Consider the following 22504-nt stretch of genomic DNA (forward strand, 5'->3'; position numbering starts at 1 on the left):
GCAAGAGAGAGGAGGAAAAAAAATGTTTTTCATAAAGTATATTTGCATTTGGTACTCCAATAGTAAAACCAGTGGGCAAAACATTATGTTTCATAATTTAATTTACAAAACTATGCCAAGTATTTAAATGCTATTTTTAGAGTAAATCAAAAGAGAACTCATTCATTTTTTCCTTTAAGACATGCCTTTATCTTTGTATCTATAAATATGAGCATAATCCATAGTCATATGATTGTGCTACTGTTGTATGATACTGCAGTCTGATTCATAAATAAACTCTTTGCATGAAATTTGTGTTTGTGATTAATTACCTAAAAGGGCTACATGAATTATGTCATATATTGTCCACTGTGGGTATTAAATCTCTCTTTTCTCTAACACGTCTGTTGCTGTATGTGAAGAGCACAAGGAAGCAAATAATTATAAACAATAGTCGTGATTACAGCAAGAATGTCAGAATTTGAGTCATATTTTACAAAGCACAGATATTTCATTTTGAAATGAAACTCCAGTTATAGTTGACTTCCATTCTTAAAATATTAAAGCAGTAGAAAAAGAGCCTATGTGTATGTACACAAGTATGTGCATGTTTTCACACATGCACATTGGTGTACTGGCAATTTGAGCTCAATTACCCTGCCAGACTATCAAACTGAGCTCCACTTGCTGGATCAAAGTGTTGGCAAAGACAATACTTGAGCTGAACCTAAACTGTAAAGACCTCCCAGCATGCTCTCTGAGGCTTGGAGGACATCCATCCTCAGACGCTTTTCAAATTCCTCTGTGTGCCATCTTTCTCTAAAAGGAGAGAGAAGACTGATTAGTACTTCCTTTTATGTGATACTTTGTTGATCCCTGTATGGGAAAGCTTTCTTTTCATTAGTATCCCGATCCTTTGCTCTAAGGCACTTTGACGGGTGCTTGAAACAGCAGGAGGACTGAGAAAGAGGAGGGGTTATATACAGAGACCAGCTACCATTATAGCTTGTCTCATTATGTACATGCAGCATCTGTCAGTGCTTCATAACATTTAGCAAATAATTAGGTCTACATACTAATGAAAAGGCAGTTGTTATTTATATTGTCACACAAATACACAATCACAAAAACAGAAAAACAACTTTTACATTGTTTTAGTTCAAATGTAAGCATCCCAAATTAGCCAGTTTGGTGTCAAATAATCTACTTTGAATGGAGAAAGATTGGATATATAACCACATAACATTTTAATATAGCCCACTAATAGCATCTGTGCATGACTATATAATGTAATAATGTAATGTAAAATAAGAATATAGGTACAACACAACAGTTTATTCTATATTAATTGTACCTGTTCATTTCATATCATACTTGTGACCACATAACTGACTTATTAAAATACAGACACACCCCTGGGCCACATTAATTTAACACTGATGACATAATAATTGGCACCTGTGACCACATGATACTTAATTAATGCTGCTTTTAAAGAACAGCAGTAACACTATATTGCCAGGTGAAGGAGTAATTCTAATAACCAATTTGAATATCATTTTCACTAGCCTATAAATATCAAATTAACATATTAACTGAACATCTTTCTTTTTAATTCATTTAACAGCTTTTGGCCAGAATTAGTGTTTCAGCTCCAAGGGTCACTTCACTTTAGCCGGTGCTGTAGGTTAACTAAGTTAATATTGCAATAATTTGGTTTGGCCAGTCTACTAGCTTCAGGTTGATGGATGAAGACTAGAGTCTGAAGCCATGTGAGTGGCTCTGTGAGGCTGTACTTTATCGCGTTAGCATGCTGACATTAGTTAATTAGCATTTAGGTTAACGCTTTGTTACACAAAACCATCTGAGATGTCGTCCATGGAAACTGTTTGGAAAAGGTCAGGCACTTTCAAAAAATACTTAGCAGGTGATTGGATGAACCATCTGTCTATCACTGTCTAACACCGTCTTACCTTGCGAGGTAGCTGGTTTGGCGACGCTGATTGGTCCGAACCACTGGTGGACACAAGAGTATAACTTGAAGCCTGACAAGATGGGTTCTGTGTGATTTTGTGATGTTGTGATCTTGCAAATCCAGCTGCCTCACAATGTAACAGGTATTTAGTAATAGACCAAATTTAAATTTGACTTGATGATGGCACTAAATTAAAATTAAAGCAATCACCAAGTTATTATAATTCTTTCTGAGCGGGTCATGAATGTGTGTACCACATGTCACATGAATACATCCAAAAGTTGACATTCCCCTCAATACCACAAATGTCAACCTCATGGTGTGCAAGAAGAAAACTCAGGTGATCTCCACACTCATTAGGATTCATTGCCTGGAAACCTTTATGTCTGCACAAAGTTTTGTGCCTATCCATCCATGATAAGATGATAATGATGATGGGATATTTTACTGGGTGAGCACAGAATGTGACCTGTTGGTGGCGTAAGAGGTAAAGTCAGGGGATCATCAAGGTCATTACGATTCATCCTCTGGGCACCACGAATGGTTATTGCAAATTTCACGGAAATCCGCCCAACAGTTGGCAATGCACTAAAAGCCAAAAATGTCAACCTAATGGTGGTGCTAGAGGAGAAGTCAATGGATCACTAAAGGCAGCAGAATTCATCCCGAGGGAACCATGAATGTCTGTTGAATCTGGACCAAAGTGGTGTTTCAACTGACCAACTGACAGACCGACCGACCAACATTATCATCCCTGAGGCTAAGGAGCTACCACGGTGGAAAACTCCAGAAAACCAGTAAAGAGTCTTTGCACTTAACTTGGTTCCATATTTTAAAATTTTTAATGGATGAGCAGTGGTGAAATTTAACTATGTACATTTACTGAAGTACTGTATAATGAGCACTTTTACTTTTGATACTTTATGTACATTTTGTTGACAATACTTATGTACTTTTAAATAAGTAAGATTTTGAATGAGTATAGATTTGAGTAATACTTCCTCCAACGCTGTGGGTGAGTTGTATTTCCCATACTTAACTAACTTAGTGCACTAAGCTAACTACTTGCTACTTGCTAACGCTGCCATTAATGTTAGCCCTAAACCATACAACGATTTCTGGTATTATTTACAGTAATTTTCCACATAATGTTTTGTTGTGGTATGTTTGGGTCTTACCTTTGTTGTTAGACATAATTCAGAACAGGTTTTCTTAAAAATGGAAGTTAGTCCTTAGCTTTGTCATAGAAAGGAGGCTAAAGTCAAAGCTGGTTAGTTGATGCTTAACTGTTAGAATCTTTGTGCACTTTTTGTACGTTAGTCCCATTAGATGGCAACCTTGGTAACCATCTTGAAAAAGTAGAACTGCAGAAAAAACACATAATTGTTATTTTGTCACTTTTAGCTAACAGAGGACAACTTTTTTTGTGTAGTTCTCATGTGAGCCATCAAGTGAGTCTTAATTTATTGCAGCTGTGACATTGAGAGACTTAAAAAAGATCCTCTCTTCAATTTCTGCTAAAGGCAAGTTATTTTGTTACTGTGTAGACCTATTAATATAATTAACAGGTAAGTTTGAATTACTGATAGCATTTACTATTTCAAAAATGTCTACTATTTCTAAGCCACTGCATATATCCATGGTATACCATGGATATGCTGCTACTTCTATCACTGCCATTTTGACTGCTACCCTAGTAGTGTCACTACTTTTGTTTTCTTATTTATTGACATAAAAACGGTTACAATTTCCTCAGATTCCACGAAATGATCATACATAGAATATCAAAATATTCATCTTATGGTTTGCAGAAGAAAAATAAAAAAACAACAAACTAACTCTGAGCTAGGGGGACTTACAGTTCATATGGAGATTTTAAACAAAAATCAGTTATTCATAGTTTTTACAGCCTTTGGATTAAAGGAAAATTGAATTGAATCAGTGTACTGTTCGATCTCCTTTGTGAAAGCCAGGAAGTTAGACTTTACCTGTAAATTAGCTTTTATGAATAGAAATTTAGCCAATAAAATCAAAAGATTTATTATATATAGCTGGTAAATCTGTTAAGAGTTATTTTCTGGTATTCCAAACAGTACATGTTTCCTAAATAATGTAACATTTTAATCAGGGGAGCTACAGCAAAATGTACAACTGATATCAATATCCTAGTAGTGGCACTAGCTGTTAATACCAGTTACTATTAAACTTGCTCTAACCTCACTCATGTTACACGACACATGTTGTTGAGAAACTGAAGAGATTCATTCCAAAGTCAAATGTTGACTATTTGAATATTTAATGTTTGCCAGTGAAATTAAAACTCATTATAATGGGGTATTATAATCACTATAATGATCACATAATTAGATGACGCAATTGTCTGTGTTATCCAAACACAGTGTCTGGTAAAATCTCACACCTTTTCCCACTGCAGATATGTGGCATTCTCAAATTGAAACAGTATGCCACTGTTCTCTGGACCTCACTGCCATCCATCCCTCCAGCTGTCCCTCCATCGCAGCTGCCTCTGTCTCCGAGCCAGACCTCGGTAAGTAAACCACATATCTGTTATTACTGTACACCTGTCAATCCTGGTTGCCTCAGTTGCTTGGGGAATAAGTAATTCCAATAATGGCACAGTGACAGTTATCCTCCCTCTCCTCCACTCCTCAGTCATAACACATACATGGCATTCTCGACTGTACCACACCCCAAAAGTGGGTAATAAAATGCAACTGTAAGGCTCCCATTTGCAGACTTGGGTTGTTGCATTAGCAAACAGATGTAGTATACAGCATAAAAAGTAAAAATATATAAATGGAACCAATAAAATATGTTAATAAAACAGCTGACAGTTATGCATGACCGTGATCAATGGAACTACTGTACAAGAATGTGATATCATTGATGATATTGTGATATCAATTACTGTAAATTCATGTGGGGCGTGTACAACAACAGCGTGGCGCATTGAGACTATGAAATTAGTGCAACATATTTGCAAATTAGAAAATAAAATTGATAAATTTTTCATTAAATTTATATAAAATTTTAAAAATGATCATCATTGACATCATGACATCGTCAAAATTCATCCTCGTGTGAATTAATATCAAATTTACAAGATGTGCACATACTTCTTTATGCACTCTTTAGCTTTGTTTTGTTCTCAGTGTTTGTTATATTGAGTGGAAATATGAAATTAGGAGATCAGGTACATTAACTTAACTAACTTCCTTGTTTGTGTTATGTTGAGTTGATATATGTTACGAGTAAAGTTAAAGCAAATTCTTGTCAGCACATTTGTAGCAAACGCTTTTAGTGTAGTAATCACAAATCACACATTTGCCTCAGGGAGCTTCATAGTATGCACAGCAATACGACATCCAAAAAAAACATTTACCAGGGGAAAAATGGAAGAAACAGAAGGAACTGCATATCCTGTCGTAAATACTTAAGGCCACAAGGTGGAGACAAACAACAAATTAACAGAAATAAGAACCACAACCCATGACTAACCCTCCTTCTATTTCACTAACAGGTTTCATCATGCCTTTATCATATAAATAGCATTCATCTTGTCACCTGGACACATACAGTAAATGTCAGTAGATTAATGCATCAGTCTTTACCAATCTGGATATGCCTACACATATCAAAAATACAAAGTGTCAGCAATAACAATTCGACCTATGAACAGCAGATTTTACACCAGCTACAATGTCTGCTGTGTTGTACAATTTCAAACTCATTTTTTGCAACAGCTGATATTGTGGCAAATGCCATTTGTTGCTGTAAAAGAAATGCCAGTATCTAGGTGTGGAGCATGGGAAATCAAACATTTGGTTGACTTCAGTGCCCCCTGTGGTGGCAAAAACATTTTAAAGCATTCTTTGCAATGTTTATATGCCCCATTTCCATTCCCATTTTTGGAGAAAACAAAAGCTGCAAAACTTTTCATAAATATTTACATTGTCCTGTGTGTCTGTGTATTTGTGCAGGTGAACAACCCAACATGACCAACACAGAAGAGATCCTGTTTTGTGCATTTCACAGCTGCTGTGTAGTAAGTGCTTTTGCAAGGATCATGGTCATAACACATTAAACGGTAAGTGGAGATACTGTAGGCTCAATTCTGTACCTTTAATTTTACTTGGAATTAATCTCCTGTCAGTTGTGGTCCTTAAAAACCTACAATGTGATCTTTATAACACTGATGCTTTATCCTAAAGTTGGATACATTTTTTATTTGTATCAGTTAAATTAATGCAGACATAAATGTCACAAATATAACGCCAATGTGTAGAATAACTGCCATACAAAGAGTACCTGCACACTAAATCAAAGTTCCCTTTAACTGACCAACTACAGGTCTTCTTCAGGCAATAGATTCGAATTTTGTATGCAGCGCTTATCCCACTGAGGTTTTGTGGATTTGCACATGACCACTGATTTATTTCAGTGTATAGATAAATCATGCATTGCTCAAAGATTTGGTTTGGTCCAGCTGTGTGCTGTAAGACTCCAGTGTTGTAGGGCAGAGCCTGGAGCACATTGTGCTGCTGGATTGTAGTTTTAACAGCTGATTCGATCACCCTGTGCTGGGAGCCCGACGCTTCCTGGCTATTTATGGCAGATGCCCCTCTATCGAGGCCGCTCTCTTCAGCCCATACATGGTTGCTGTTGGATAAGGTTACCATGCCGATTTTGGCCCACACTCCCCAAACCCTTTGGAAGCAGTGTTGGGTCGCCTTTTACCATCAGTCTAAACTAACACACCAGAGTCCCAAACCTGATTTACAAGAATGGACATTTTAAGAAACACAGGCTTGACTTTCGGAATAGTTTGAAGAACCACTTAGGACTAGTCTGTTCGAGCACCCCTGTTGTGTATTTTTCTCAGCTATTCTTCACCCTTCCTCTCACCTCAGCCGCTGTCTCTCTCCCTCTCTCCTTTACCCCTCTCCTGCTTACCCCACTCCCTCTCATTCCCTCTCCCTCTCCCTTCGTCTCTTTCTTCTTTGCTCTGCTGTTCCTGGACTTATTTATTTGGCCGGGTGCAGCAGAGCAAGTGGGAAAGCACCACGCTATATTTGTCGGCTGCTGAGGTTGGACCTGCTTCATGGTGGATGACTTTGGATCCTCTGTTGTTTGTGGTTTACCTCCTCACACACCTGCACTTCCTGCCTCCTCAACATCTGTTCTGCTCTGAATAAGGAACTAGTGAGACCCTTTATTTGGTGGTCTCATAGCCCTGAACTTTACCATCAGGATAAATGGACTTCACCAATTTGTGTGTCAAATTGAAGCTTAAGCATTGTAAGTATTGCTTCCTATGTCTTGGTTTTATCAATTGCATGCAATGATATATATATATATATATATTAGATCAAGCAAACAGTTATTTTATTATGAATCTGAAAAACAATCATTTGTGACATTGATGAGTTGCAAATCATATATTGTCAGGTATAAAACAGATTGTTTCACCATTGCGCTATTTACAGTAATTCACTTCCATCCTACATTACCTCCCCCGTGTCTTAAATATAAAAATATCTCAAATAACTTATCTGTCTTCAGTTTGAACAATGAAATCATCCCTAACTGTCAAGTCAAGTCAAGTCAAGTCAGTTTTATTTATATAGCGCCAAATCACAACAGATGTTATCTCAGGGCGCTTTTCATATATAGCAGGTCTAGACCATACTCTTTAATTTGCAGAGACCCGACATTCCCCCATGAGCAGCACTTGGTGACAGCGGCAAGGAAACACTCCCCTTTAACAGGAAGAAACCTCGAGCAGAACTGGGCTCTAGGTGGGTGGCCAATTGCCTTGGCCGGTTGGGTTGCGACTGAAAAATAAAAAGATTGCCTCTGACTTGGCATTATGTGCTGTCAATTAAAAATTTGGTCATGGCTGGTAAATTAGCTTGATGTCAGTTTGGTTGTTTGTTTGTTTTTTTAAATCACCTTGGTTCACAATCAGAGACAAAATTTTATATCATGCCCACAAGAATTTGATTTAATCATGTTGCTGCAAAAACCTGGATAAATAGTCAAAGCAGAATAACACAGGATAGCAGCACAGTAGTATTTTCCACTACATCAGTCAGAATACCAAGTGGATTTAAAAGTTTGGCAGCCACTATTATACCTAAAATCTCGTTAGGATTGTGAAAGTCATTCAATGTCACTCATTATCAACTACCCAGAAAAGGGAAACTTTGGTGCCAAAACCAAAACTCAGCAGTGCAGTGCTTGATTAGTGTCTGGCTTTAATTTTCTCCCTTGGAGGACTGAATGTAGTTTCTCCACCAAGCCTCCCTCTTGTGCTTTGCACTGTCTCAAGTAACCACATGGGTATTAGCATTCCAAGCTCCAGATTATGGCTGTATGGCGGTATGTGTGTGCAGCTGATCTATCAGCTATGTGTTGGGCCGGTGTGTTGTTCCAGCACTGGCCTGGCGTCATTTCTTCACAGTTTTGTTTTTATAGTGTGTGTGAGTGTGCGTGACTCCGTATGGCAGTTGCTTAGTACCCTGCACCTGCTGCACCCGTCAAAATGAACCGACAGGTTTACTGGCCAGCCCCATGTTTCACCCTCTGCCACTGAACTCTACTTGTCTTGCACAGACTTGCACAGACCTGCGACTGTTGTAGGCATATGTGTATATTGTCACCAAGCTGTGATATAAGCGTTCATTTGATGAAAGTTAATTCTGTATATGAACAAATACATATATGTTGCATCCTGTTGGCATCTTCACTTGCCAGTGATTGGACTGGACAGCAGAACAAAAAGCTTTTATATAGAGATCTTTCAGGCATGAAACTAGTTCATATTCTTACAAACTGGATGTTTTTCAGTGTTGACATATGGCTTATCTTTTTTTGGTGTTTGTAGTGTGAGAGTACTAGCAATGTTGGAGATTGTAGCAGGAAGTTGTGGTAGTTGTAAGAATATCTTTCTTGTGACTAATAGGGCAAAGATTTAGTCCTCAGAACAGCAAAGTGTCCTGTTGATAGTTAGTAAGACTTTAAACCTCTATCATTACCTGCTCCATCATTGTAAATGACATTGGTTAAGACCAACCTAACCTATTGTTGGTTAAGTGTAATATCAAATATAACAGCCAACTCATCCGCATCTTCTCTTCCATCATTCTCCTCGTTAAAAGATAAACCCTCAGAATGTCGTACATACTCTCATGCACCAATCATCCCTGGAGCTTGTATTCAGCACCATCTCTAACTGTCCCCACTGTCTACTGTTACCATCAAAGAGCTGTCCACAGCCTCCTGCTGGCCTGCTAACACGCTGGCCTCTTTCTGAATGTATGACTGCTGTTTGGGTCACATGTACAGTAACATGGAACATGGATTATGGCCTTTACATAAAGTACATGTCCCAAATAGGTCCTGTATTCTAAGTTGTTCATAGTTACTTAGATATTATGTTATTTCCATGCATAAGGAATAATATTTCTATTCTATTCCTGATATGTTTTGCATCAAACTATGTGTATTTTTAGTTAAGTATATTACTATTATTAAACTTGTAAATCTAACAAACTTATTTCCCCATTTGGAAAAAAGGCTGCAGAATTCAGCCGAGAAAAGATAATGTAAATCTAAATGTAAATATAATCATACCAATAGAATTTAACAATAAATATTACCAATAACCGATTATAAACAATCATTCAAAAATTACTTCATAAGGTGCAGTATGTCCACATTTAGGTCCTTAATGCACAAATGTAATTTTATACATGTTGGAAAGACAATATTTGAGCAAAATATGGGTAAAAGGATTATTAATGTGATTAATTGATTAAATGTGCTGCATTTATATAAAGTTGTTATGCACAGATATAACTTGTCACAAAGTTTATTTAAATGTGGGTAATGGAATTAGACATAGGTGACATAATTAGGAATATAACTACATGTACAGTGTAGATATACCAGCATAACAGTAAATGTGCTTTAGGTAAACTGATTTTTGTATTGTAAACCTTGTGATGTGGAGTATTTGATGGTCTACTCGATGGTTACCAAAAAGAAACAAGGATGATGTCACAGTTTCATATTGTAACACTAATTCTGACTTATTGATTTGTGACTCGATTTGTCTTTGCAAGTTCGCCATATTCCTATTAATGGTTGTACATCTGGATGTCTGAAGGGGTTACAGTACATACTGTTACATGGGTTATAATCAGAGCAGTGACTTATGTTACATATCATCTATTCTCTCCCATCCTTATTTTCTGTGAACCATCTATCCAAACTTAGCAGCACAAATAACATTCTGTCCCAATGACTAACAACATGAACATGAACAACATGAAAAATTATGTGGCAGATTGGCTCATGAGTTACTTTAAGTTACCTTATCATGTTACATAATGTGAAGATGTTCTTGGATGATGTACCTTTAAGGAAAGACAGCCAAATCCTCAAGTAACAATTTCTGGCATGAAATCCTCCTCTTTCTCCTTCCTCACTCTCTCTCTCTCTCACTCTGTCTCTGTCTCTTTTCCTCCCTCTTTCTTGCTCCGCTTAAGAGTTGCAGAACTTCTTAAGTGTCTCTCCGCAGGACTGGGCTCTGTGCTCATCGATATCCATATAAGAGCAGAGCAGGCAGATTTGTGTGCCGAGTGTCATGCAGAGTTGATGCAAGGCAGCAGAGAGGAACGCAGATCTGGATCTAAACAGGGAATGCCAGAGTAAATGTTTAAGGAAGGAAGCGGAGTGAAGGTTCTAGCTCTGTTGCCTTGGGCTCTCACTTGACCTGTGAGGGAGAGTTTTGATTGTACTTGTGCATGTGTCTGCACATTAGTGCATACATGCCTGTTTCTCAGTGACGATTCGTGCATTTAGCAGCTAGTTAACCTAAACAGAGAGAGTTTCTCCTAATAAAGGCAGGTCAGCATGGAGCACAGTGTCTGCTGCTGCTGCTTAAAGTGTAAAGAAGCCTCTTAAGCAGTATTTAATATTTTCCTAGAATAATAATAACCACCTTGCTATTCTGAGCACCAGGTATCTGGTGCTCAAACAGTTGCCAGGGAAACACATACAACATGAGTTACTGGTGAAAAACTCCTTAATCCAACTAACAGTAACTGGAGAATTTCTCGCCAAATGATTTTCCCCAAATCAAAGTGACCATGATTATTTTTCTCTTGACAAATTTCTTCTTAAAGTAGCTGGTAAAATATCTGTAAGTACGATAAGTTTTGCAAGTGCTTTGCCGTACCAAGGACGGTCACTGCCAGGGAGTTGATCACTTATTTTGTGTTTTGAAACCAGGGCTTTAGCTTAGGAGTCTAAAGCAGAAGTCTGGGCTCAACTCCAGCCAGTCATAATGTACATTATATAAAGTCTGAAGCTCAGTAAAGCTCAGGCTGTATAAAGATTGGAACAAAGGATCATATGGTATTGGTTTCTATAGGAAAAACTCCATCCTTAGCCTAAACCCTTTATGCACCAGTGTGCTGCTGAGCTTCACAGCTTAGAGTCTGATTAGCTGAGAGATGCTTTGATGTTGAGTCACACAGGGACTTGTTGAGATACTTTGCCTCGTGGTGTTTACATGGTGTTCTGGGTGCTCAGTTCTATGGAAGTGTTTGACTGGTTTGTACATCCTGTGTTGCATGATGAAATTGTTGAACTGAGTTTCACCCAAGAGATTAAACCCCAGATGTCTCAAATCTTAGATTCGTAATATTCATGAGAGTCAAGCAATAATAATAACCTTTTTAACCATTTTGTAGCTGTAATCTGGCCATGTGTTTAGGTTAGAAAATTATCGGACCCTCCCCCGTATTCAAATAATAGTGTATAGTCATAGATGTTCTGAACAAATTCAAATATCTACTGTTTGTTTCTATAAAAACAACAACAACAAAAACAGCAGAGAAAGTTGCAGATGGTGTGAGATACAATAAGGTTTTTAAGAACATCTCACCTGCAAAATGAGAGAGCCAATTTGTCAACAAATTGCTGTTAAGTTAAATAATAAAGGAGGTGTGCAAAGCCAGATCTCGCTTCTTTGTACTTGTCATGATGTGTGACACAAGGTCCCATGTTGTCATCATCTCTCCCTCTCTTAGCCCACCTCAAAATATATTTTGTGTTACTTAAGTGTGGTTCATTTCTAGGAAAAAGTGACGTGTGGTCTGTTTTTAAATTGTGCATTTGTATGCAACCGGTGAGACACAGTGCCGGAAGATGTATCATGTTTGTTTCTCTGGGCACTGGCGTGGCAGTTGGCACTGGTAGGAGGGATAAACAGAGAAATAAAAAGTGAAACGGGAGAGGTGAAGAGGCAAATAGAGAAGAAATTGGACAAAAGAAAACATAAAGAATGCAAGAAAGTGATAAAGGGGATAAAGGGAGTTGATAGGAATGAGGAGGAGGGGTCAGAGGGAAGACTGAGATTGATGGCAAGCATTACAAATCTGGGGAATGAAAAGGAGAAGGAGTGAGAAAGAAAACAAGGCAGAGCAGCGAGCAGGCGTGGAGATGGTCCCCTGGTAAACACGGCCGGCTGGCTGACAGGGTGACCTCTCCCCGAGGCAGCCACTCACAACACATGTTGCCTTATTAGGGGCGTCTACAGGGAGCTGAGGCAGACTGGAAGATGGGGGGTGGGGGTGGGGGGGAGGATGGGGGTGTGAACATGGTGAGAAAAAGCATCAGACAGAGGAGGCGAGTGAGTGTGCAAGTGAGTAAGACCGAGAGAGAGAGTGGTCCAGAAGAGTCCAGAAGTGTGTGACAAGAGTAAAAGAGCTGGGTGTTTATTTTCCAGTCAGTAACAGTGCAGATAGTTTTTATTTGAGGACTTAAGTTCTATCGCCTGTTCAGTGTGACATAGATCTTACATTATTAATACATTAATACACATCATATTAAAGGCGCAGCGTGTAGGATTTAGTGGCATCTAGCGGTGAGGTTGCAAATTGCAACAAACTGAAAACCCCTCCCCCGTCTCCTGCTCACGTTTCCAACCACAAGTCGGGACATTTAAAAAAACAAAACAAAACGTAACATCGTGGTGTTTGCTGTTGTCATGACGACGAAGGTTTGCGTAACCTTAAAGAAGTAAAAAACCATGTTTGAAGTGATCATTTTAACCCAAACCATGATCTTTCCCTAATCCTAACCAAGTAGTTTTTGTGCCTAAACCTAACAAGACCTTAAAGGTATACTACGCAAGATTTTCCTAAAAAACAATGTATAGACTCATAAAAAAATAATCCCTCTCAATCATCATTTATGACCCACTAGTGTGTGGCAGTGTATTTATTTACAAAGACTCTGCTCTCTGCATATATTTTCTTATTATTTTGCTGTGTTCGGGCCGCTTCTGGGCGTCAACCTTTGTGCAGTGGGTGTGTAGCCCCCAGCCAATAACAGCATGCAGGGTTTGAGGTCGGGACTCATAGCGTAGTGACCAGATTACATCGTTGTCTCTGTCTCTCTCCTCTGCTCCGCTCTGCTCTCTGTCTCTGTGTCATGGATGTATAAAGAGCTGCAGGTCTGTGTGTCTGTTGACCGAGGGCGGGACTGAACTACACACGCGCAGAGCAGAGAGGCCACAGCGGGCAGGATGAAGCTCTGCATTCACACAAAATCCAGCAATGTGGTACCTTCCTGCAGGCTTGTGCGGAGGTGTGCAGAGGTGTGGGCGTGTTAATTTGTGCGTTAGAACGTAACCACCATGAAACAATCAGAAAATAATGTTTTATTGTTCTTGTTCTCGCCGGCACTGCTCACTCTCTTCAACCAACGCTACTCTCTCTCTCTCGCTCTGGTCTTAGCTCGCTCTGGTGGAGCCGGGCAGGAAGGGCCGACTTCGAATGCTCTATGTACAAACACCAACTGACAAATCCTGCATAGTATACCTTCAACCATAGAGTTGTCACACAATGATTTTTTGTGATTTGTAACGGTTTTGGAGAGCAGCATATTATGGTCCTACGGGTCGATCTGCAGTGCACTATTTCTGCCGATAGATGGTGTAAACATAACTATAGGTCACTTTTTGCTGGCTTAATTTTAGTGCTATACTGTTGTTTAATTATGAAGATGTGTGTGTGTTTTTTGTGAGACCCAAGACCCTCCTTTAGCTTTTGTTCAGAGTTGAGTACATGTATGTATATCTTCAGATTTTTTCTTTTTGCTTTAACTTTTTTATTCAGGTTGTGTAAATAACGGTAAGCTAAGCTACTTTATATTGTCTTTGTGATTCAAGCACTATCTTTCATTTTTGGCAGCTGGAGATGGAGTTGGCAGCCTCTTTTATGCTAACTTTTGTAAACTGTTAAAAAGTTCAACATACAAAAGATAAAACCTTTAGAGTTTAAAAATTTAGTTCATCAAATATCTAAAATACTAACAATAAATGTCAAGAAGTGTTTTGTCTATTCCTTCCCCTAGCAGGTATTTACGTATTTATTTTTTCACCAGAAGGGTCAGTCCTGCTCTCCCTGAGGTGATTATTGAGACAAGCGGGTTTTTTCATTTCTTAAATGGACCCACTCTATCTGATTATGTATGTGCCTCTGAGATTGTTTTCATCTGTGGTACATAGAGCTCATGTTTACATTAAATTCTTGAGTGTTTGTTACAAAGTGTGAAAGGGTGAGACAGTAAATACGAGGTGCAAAATGAGAAATAAATAAATTACAACCCAATTAATTAGTCATTTTTATAAGAAAGTCTCAGTATCACTTTCAACATTGTCAGAAATGCTTGGTAATGGTGTTCTGCTTATAGAGTAAAGATTAAAGTATGACAGGAAATCATGGATACTACTCTATTGCACTGAATGTGTCAGCTTAATAAAGCCTCTCTTACTGGCTGAACTGGCATTACTGGCTGAACTGGCATTAAGACAAGGCTGTCAGCTGTACAACTGTAATCGAGCTATCATAATCTCAGTGACACAGTGAATTTTATGCTCTAGTGGACTCCAGCTGCATTTAAAAAAAAAGAAAAAGGAATATTTCACAGCCAAACTTTCTGACAACATGATAATAATAATTAATACTAATGCGATTTCTGGCTTCAGTTTTAGGAAATTTGATGGCGGTGGGCCATCTCTACTCATGCGTGGCTAATGTGTGTTAAAGCCAGGATACCATCTGACTTTGAGTAGCCCTGGACCCCATACCACCCCCTGCAGCCCTGCTGGCACCCTCCTCCAATCCTGTTCCAGAGTTTTTATCATCAAGGCTAATTTCTGCCTGTAATCTGATTAGGGCTCTGAGCTGCTTTAGCACCCTGCTGTGTTGTCTCTCTCTCTTTCTCTCAGCTCCCTTGCACACACACACACACACACACACTGATTTGCACACACATATACACACACACACACACATAATGTATGACAGCCAGTCTGTGTATGCTGAAGCTTGCTGTGTAGCCGGGGAAATCGCTCTGCTGTGGCTGTGTGTGCTTGTCGTCCGTGTGTTTGTGTGTGTGTGTGTGTGTGTGTGTGTGTGTGTGTGTGTGTTTGGTCGTGTCACCAACTCCATCCCTGCCTGTCTGCTTGCTGGTAGCAGCCTTCGCTTCCACCGCTGCTTCTCCTGCTGTCCACCACCGCTGTGACCGGAGGGGAGTCTAGCAGTGGGGCATCCTTCTATTCTCTTCCCTAAACATGTTTCGAAACCCATGGATCTCTAGTTACCATGTGAACCATGTGGAGCACTGTGGCCAAGGTAAGGCCTGTAGAAGGGGGAAGGTTGGGTCTAGGATGGCTTCCCTAACCCGCCTGATTACCCTTAACTCCATAGACTGGGGAATTGGCTAATACAATTTAGCTCGTTACTGAGCTAAATGACAGATTTTGCTAGTGATACAGTTGACGGGGGTTTGTTGACACCAGACGTGTGTAGAAACATCAGAGTTTCCTGCTTGTTTCCTTATTTTACCTCTGTTTTCTTTGTTGGACCAGTTAAAACATGGATACATGGATACAGTTAATGATATCATGGCTATTATGAGAAGGTATAGAGGGTTTCTATTGGTACAGACATGAATGTTAGCATACAGCCTGTTTCAAATGAATGGAGTGTGTGGTTTAGGAGTGACAGAGCAGTTTTAGTACACACATTTGGTGATGCATATTCAACAGGTGTGTGCTGCTGTGTGGTATCTTTTACAAATTTTCCTGCGTCTTACTCTCTGATGTTCTACGTTGTCAATACACTGTATATGAAATGCCCTTTACAAATATCACAAGGTGTATCATTGCCTGCTGAGATGGAGGAGGGCTGTTCATGTTCCACCAGCAACCTTTCCACACAGATTGTGAGCAATTGAGGACCCGGTTCAGTCAGAGAGTCTATTTTGCACCTCTGAATATTTATAGAAAATCCTTCTCCTCACCATGCTCACTTTGGGATCGTCAGCAGCCTAAGCTCCTCTCTGGCACTGCCAGCCTTGAGCTCTGCGCCGCTTGTTTTGTTGACAACCTGCAGACGTTTCCAAGGAAAGCTTCTGTGTGAGGGGTTTTCCAAACAGATAAACAGACAAATGGATGAACACATACCCTCACAAGGTTCCTACAGGCTTTGAAAAAGACAGATTTTGAGAAGGATAACGGAGCGCCAAAGTTGTCCTGTCCACCTCTTCATAGGATCAATGCTTTACATCCATAGAAAAATGAGATGGAGAATTGCATTCATACACCAGTAGTTATAAAATGAAAACCTCCAACCCAGATTTCTGACTTGATTTGGGTCATAACATGTCACTTTTGAGCCCTTGAATTACCTCAAGTCTCTTCAGAAGACACTGAGAAACCTTTGAAGTGTGTGTTAGGACTCCACCACCACCACACTTTTCCCTCACCCGTACTTTGCTGTCCTGCCAAAAGTTCCCCGTCCCCTCTGTATTGCCACACAGTCTTCGGTGGCCAAAATAAGCTGGAGGTGTTCTGGAGGCATCTGGAGCAGTAACACGATCTGTCTCCTATACTGGGATACAACTTTACAACAGGCTGCTGTTGCTGTGACATGAGAGCAAGAGGGTCAGCTACGAACTGGGAACTGGATGTGAACTTTCTAAGTAACCTTTTTTGACAAGTGACTCATTGAAATTTACTGTCGGGACCAAATTGCACATTGCTGTTTACTCTGAGAGAGTAAAAGAAACTTTTCCCATAAACAGTTTTTGTTTCTTTTATTTGTGATTTTATTTCAAAATATTATAAAAATGAATTTACTAGAGAAGTGGTAAAAATTGGTAGTCTGAAAGGTAATCTATCATTTAATTGATTCTATTACTGTACATATACCAGCCTAATGCTATAATTGTGTTGCCTTAATGAGAGTAGATGTGTGTTGCTTTAATAAATGTGGTTTTCTAGGGACTATACTTTTCTAAGATTTCATAAAGGACGTGTTATCATTGAAGAGAGGGTTATGAATGAATGGGTCAAACTCCTCCTGTTTTCAGGACACATCAAAGGACCATGCAGTATCAAAAGAATATGTATTTTTTATATTGCTGGCCTGAGTGGGAATATCAGGCAATCAGACTGACAAAAGATCTAAAATCGTTCTAATCGTTAAAAAGTGCCAACGTCTGAGGTACCAATGAGACTATTAAATACAATCCAGGAAGTCCAGTTTGAGTTATCGTCCATGATTTTAAAGGCTCTTCAGATGCTAAAACAACAGTTTATAATACTATTAAACAGGGTTTTACAACTCTGGAAAGACAACAATCTTATCTTCCATCTTGACAGTTTGCAAGTTTAATAATAGAATTACGCAGCTCACGTAACAAAGTAGTATACTGGAAACGTGTGCCATGGATGGCGTCATGTTGTGTTGCTGCAAAAAACATCTACAGAAGCTTAAGATTAATGCCAATGGTTTTATTGTGTATTTTATGTTGTTAAACTGGAAATTGAAATTCTGCCTTAACAGCTTTATTAATATAAATTAATATATTGTTAATATAGTTACTCCAGAAATGTACATTTGATTTTTACTCTTAATATCAGCGCAGAGATACTGAATATTGAATTAAAAGTTAGTGTTGATTTCTTTGCTATTCGAGTTTTTGACGAAGTCTCGTTTTGTTTTTTTTCTCAGGATTTGGATCTAACGCTCCCTCCAAACTTTGTAGCTCAGTCTCGTTGCCAACTGACGCCTTAAGGTGAGGAAGGAAAAGTCTCTTTTTGTTTGCAATCACCACACATATAGACACGGGTCAAACGGTCTTCATGTTTTTCAGCAGATGGATGGATTTTTTTTCTCCTTAACTCAAAGCAGAGTTTGTGTTATTGTGTTTATATTCTTCTCATTTTGCTTTGTCATCAAGATGGGGATATGTAAGGATATAGATTTACTAAAGTGCATTAGCTTATCATGCATAGTAAGCATTAAAAGCTGGAGATGCCTGGCACAGCTTATCCTAAGACACTTTTTGTTCACATAGCATTAGAGCCGTAATACCTCCTCTAGGAACACTTTGCACCCAGTCCCCTTTTGCATTATTTTACAGTATTTCCTCTGGTTGTTTAGCATTCAAGCTCTGGCATAAGAAGTAAAATAACCATCACGTCTAGAGTAAATGTGAGATATAATATATTAATGTAACTAAGCTACAGTTTAAAATAACAGATATCCAGTGCTAAAAATAAAGGACACAATATTGACATCAGGTTTTAAACATACAATTTGCTGCATAATGAGCAGTACTTGTATTTAATCCCTATTTTCTTCTTCTGTCTGAGTGAAAAGAAGTTAAAACTGGCCTGTTCCTTAAAAAATCAGGTGTTTATCCCACAAATTCAGTCTAGTATATTAACATTGGGATTCACTCATACTAAATGTTAAAGATGAATGCACATAATTAATTAAGTTCTATTTAAACAATAAATGAAATAGTTTGTGACGCTTTTAGAAAAATAAAACAGGTGAGTTAAGGTCTCTGTGCTTATGTGACCTGTGGATTCTGCCAGGTAAAGACATTAAGAGAACAGCTTGATTGTGTGTTTCCCCTTTAAGGAGAGTCAAGACTTGATGACCTAGTTCTTAATCTGGATCCTGATGGAAGTCACACCAGCTGAGTTTTACCTTTACCTGCCGTCACCTCTTTAAGTCATTTAAGGCAGAGGTGTGCTGAAGGCTCACATAAGGATCCAGACAAGATTCATTTGTAATTTGAATTTTTTTTTGCCAAATAATAACAAGTCTTGCCATGAGCTTTTGAGCTTTTGTTCTTTTACTGTCACCAATTTGTGTCTCTTATAATTTATCAAATTAAATAAAAGCCCCTTCTGATCAATCATCATTGGCTTTATATTTGCTGTTTAGAGATGAAAAGGAGGCAGTTCTAATGCACAATTTCCTAACCCTCAAAGTGTAATATTTCATCTTGAGAGCAGGTTTGTGACTTCGCCTTCTCATTTAGTTTTCAGAGTGACTTCTCCTTGGGCAACAAGACCACCTTGGTCAAGAGTGTTTCGGATACAGATGCCAAACTTCTGGCCGCCCTTCCCAAGGGTGTGTATTGGTTCTAAGCACTTTACAATAACTCAGAATAAAATTAATACATAAGTTAATTGTTTCTATCACACTACATTTTAAACTTCTGTTCAAACTTTCAGTTTCAGAGTTGAAGAAATACTTTGAGGGAGCTGTTCCAAAAGATTTAGGAATGAACAGGTAATTGTATTTTAATTTAGTCACTTCTCAATATTTTTTTACAAACATTTGTGAATCTTACCAGCTGCTAACCTTTACCCTCTTCCTTGTCTCTAATAGGAAAGAGAGGATAGCCAGGCGCCTGGAGGGGATTGAAAGTGATGCTCCACCTGCCCTGGTGCCCGGTGGTTTGGTAGCCAACAGGATGCTGGAGGAGGATCCACCACGGTACACCCGTGCCTCAGACCCCTGTGAGCCTTGTGTGATGGGTAAGCATGGCACGCTGCACAGTGGGACAGTTTGATGCTGCCTTTAGTAGACGCCTTTAGGATAAACGCTCCTGAAATGTGTCTTGTATTTGAAAAAGAACCATTAACTCGCGTTTGTCATTAGATATTTCTAAACCATATGTTTTACTACATAAAAATGTTGTCAGCCTATTTACATTCACTATTACCTCAACGTGCTTTCGAGTTCTTGAGCGCCCCTGGCGAGCTGTGAAACTGCTCAGTGGCACTGTCGATATGACTGACTCTCACTGTCATACTGTTGCTATGCTGTCTGTGGCTGTAACTGTCATCAAAGATTTGTTGCATGATGACTGAGTTCCTGATTAAAGAGGATTGATATGAATAGCCTATAATGTGTTTTGCTAAAGTACATTAGAATAATGTCACATTTGCGTCATGTGGGATGAAAGGTAACGAGTGGAAAAGTATCCATAATTTTAACTTGTGAGCACTTGTCATCTGATATCTCAAGATGGTTGTGTGAATGCAGAATTGATCACATGAGTCTTAAAAATTACAGTGCATGGTCAATATAGCACTGTATCCATTAAATTAGCTTTTAATTACATTCAACAAAGCAGATATATCTGAGTTTTCAGTAAACTTCAAGTTTCCTTGTCATTATAATGACATGAATGTTGTAGTGAAAAGTAAATGGAAGTTAAAAAAAGGTAATTACAGCAACTCCCACATGACATGAATGCAGCTTAATTCATGGTTGTCGAGGAATGTTGGTAATAAGTAATAGATCATAGTGTTTTCACCATTTACCACAGTGAGGCGCTACAGTCGAGAGGAGTTGGAGGCACCCCTGAAGCAGGTGTCGTCCCCGGACAGATCTGCACAGGTTAAAGGAGGTGTTGGCAGCGGCCGTCAAGAGCCAAAGTTGGTGTACGTTGACCCAGTATCGTTATCCACCTCCTCTACACCCACATCTGGCGCTACAGACACCACCAGCCTCACTTCCAAGGCTGAACGCATCGCCCGCTACAAGGCCGAGCGTCGCCGCCAGCTGTCAGAGCGGTACGGCATCCTCTTGGACCAGGAAGCAGACATGGATTACACACCACGCTACCGTTCCCGCCGTGACCATGACGCCTCTGACCGACAAACTACTACCAGGCGAGACAGGCAGGAAGCAGAGGAGCCAGGACAGGAGTCCAGGGTGCCATACCGCTCTGGAGTGGGCAGGGTTTACATGAGAACTCACCCGGATCCTACACCTGTTAACACATCAAGCCCCGCCCACACAAACCAAGCCCCTCCCCCCACACAAGAGAGATCGAGCAGATTCTCGGAGAGGGAAAGAGCGATGAACATGGAGAACTACCGACGCGGCGGGGCTCAAGAGCACCAAGTCACTTCTCGAACCAGAACCCATGAGCAGCATCCGCCCGAGCCTCAGCAGCAACAATACCCCCACCACCACCAAGACGCCGCCCACCAGGAGCCAAGCCCCGCCTCCACTAGGGACTATAGCATTGCGGCCGTGCCCAGCTCTCCTCGCACCGGCCGCCGGGCCTCCCTGCCCTCCACGCGCTACGGCATCTCACCTGGGGATTTATTCATAGAGCAGCAGGCCCAGAGCATCCTTAACAGGCAGGGGTAAGTTTACAAAGAACGAGTTATAACATTCATGAAACACATAGTCAGGTCATAAAGTCATCACAATCTTTTTTACGTAATAGAGAGCAAGTGTACGACAAAGTGCCCTAAGGACATGAGTCTGAATACTAAGGTTGTCTTATTAGATGAGTGCTTATGATGCAGGCGATAATGCTTTTTTTAGGCACCGTTTTACAGCTAAAATAATACAAAAACAACTTCCCCTCATGATTTGGAGTCTGGTAATGTCTGACATGACAGCAGAATCAAGAATAGACATACTCTGCTTGTATCTTGGTTCTTGTAGTTTGTTTTGGGACTTTTAATCGTCCACACACTGCAACACAGCCCCATAAATGTGGTCTGTGAAAGGTCTGTCCGGTCATGTCTGTCTTGCCACATTATTAATGTTTCTTTATTCCTATTTTGACTCTAGTTTTACTGTGTGCACCTGCAGATATAGTTCTTTAGTAATTTGAGAATAATAGTAGCTCTTTTTGAATTCCAAAATAGATTAGATCATTATAACAGGTCATTAAGTTTCTCTCTGGGCACTGTACATGAAGAGTCTGATGTTGTGTCTACTATGTATTTTCAGACTACATTTAGTCTAATACAACCCTGATTTCCTGCTGATTTTCACACAAATCCACTGGCTGCTTGTAACTTCCTGTAAGAATGTGCTACACAGATCCTTTTTTTATTGGCAAACTTTGATTATTACAAAATTTCTTAACTATACTTGCATGATGTAGAAAATCCAACCACATTGCAGAAATCTGAATAGCAAAAAGTAATGGATGAGCACATTGCAATCAAGATATTTCAGCATTAAAATATGCAGTGCAGTTTGGGGTTGTCCACTGGCTGCTCAGTTAGCTAACCTGCTGCTTCTTCCACTATGGTAGTCTCTGGATCTTTCTAGACTGGGGGTCCATCTCTGTCACACTTGCCCTGCTCCAGTTTCACATAGAAAGGTG

At 39.6% G+C, this 22504-nt stretch overlaps 1 protein-coding gene across 13 annotated transcripts in view; it reads left to right on the forward strand.

Moving 5' to 3' along the window:
- The first annotated feature begins 7735 nt into the window (after positions 1 to 7735).
- The window catches only part of LOC122994395 (supervillin-like), a 49800-nt gene continuing 35031 nt past the window's right edge, over positions 7736 to 22504 (forward strand). For 10 of the 13 annotated variants that reach the window (XR_006406593.1, XM_044369066.1, XM_044369063.1 and 7 more), the window contains exons 1-6: positions 15258 to 15687; positions 18073 to 18136; positions 19397 to 19488; positions 19593 to 19650; positions 19750 to 19898; positions 20696 to 21524. Coding sequence is in view for 12 of the 13 variants with exons in the window: in XM_044369066.1 (XP_044225001.1) it covers positions 15627 to 15687; positions 18073 to 18136; positions 19397 to 19488; positions 19593 to 19650; positions 19750 to 19898; positions 20696 to 21524 (1253 nt within the window). In the remaining variant the exon portion in view is untranslated. Of the gene's footprint in view, positions 7774 to 15257; positions 15688 to 18072; positions 18137 to 19396; positions 19489 to 19592; positions 19651 to 19749; positions 19899 to 20695; positions 21525 to 22504 lie in introns of those variants that run through there. The other 3 variants (XM_044369074.1, XM_044369064.1, XM_044369075.1) reach the window with 3 other exon arrangements.

Source organism: Thunnus albacares, chromosome 12 (genome assembly GCF_914725855.1).
Source record: "Thunnus albacares chromosome 12, fThuAlb1.1, whole genome shotgun sequence".
NCBI classification, from domain to species: domain Eukaryota; kingdom Metazoa; phylum Chordata; class Actinopteri; order Scombriformes; family Scombridae; genus Thunnus; species Thunnus albacares.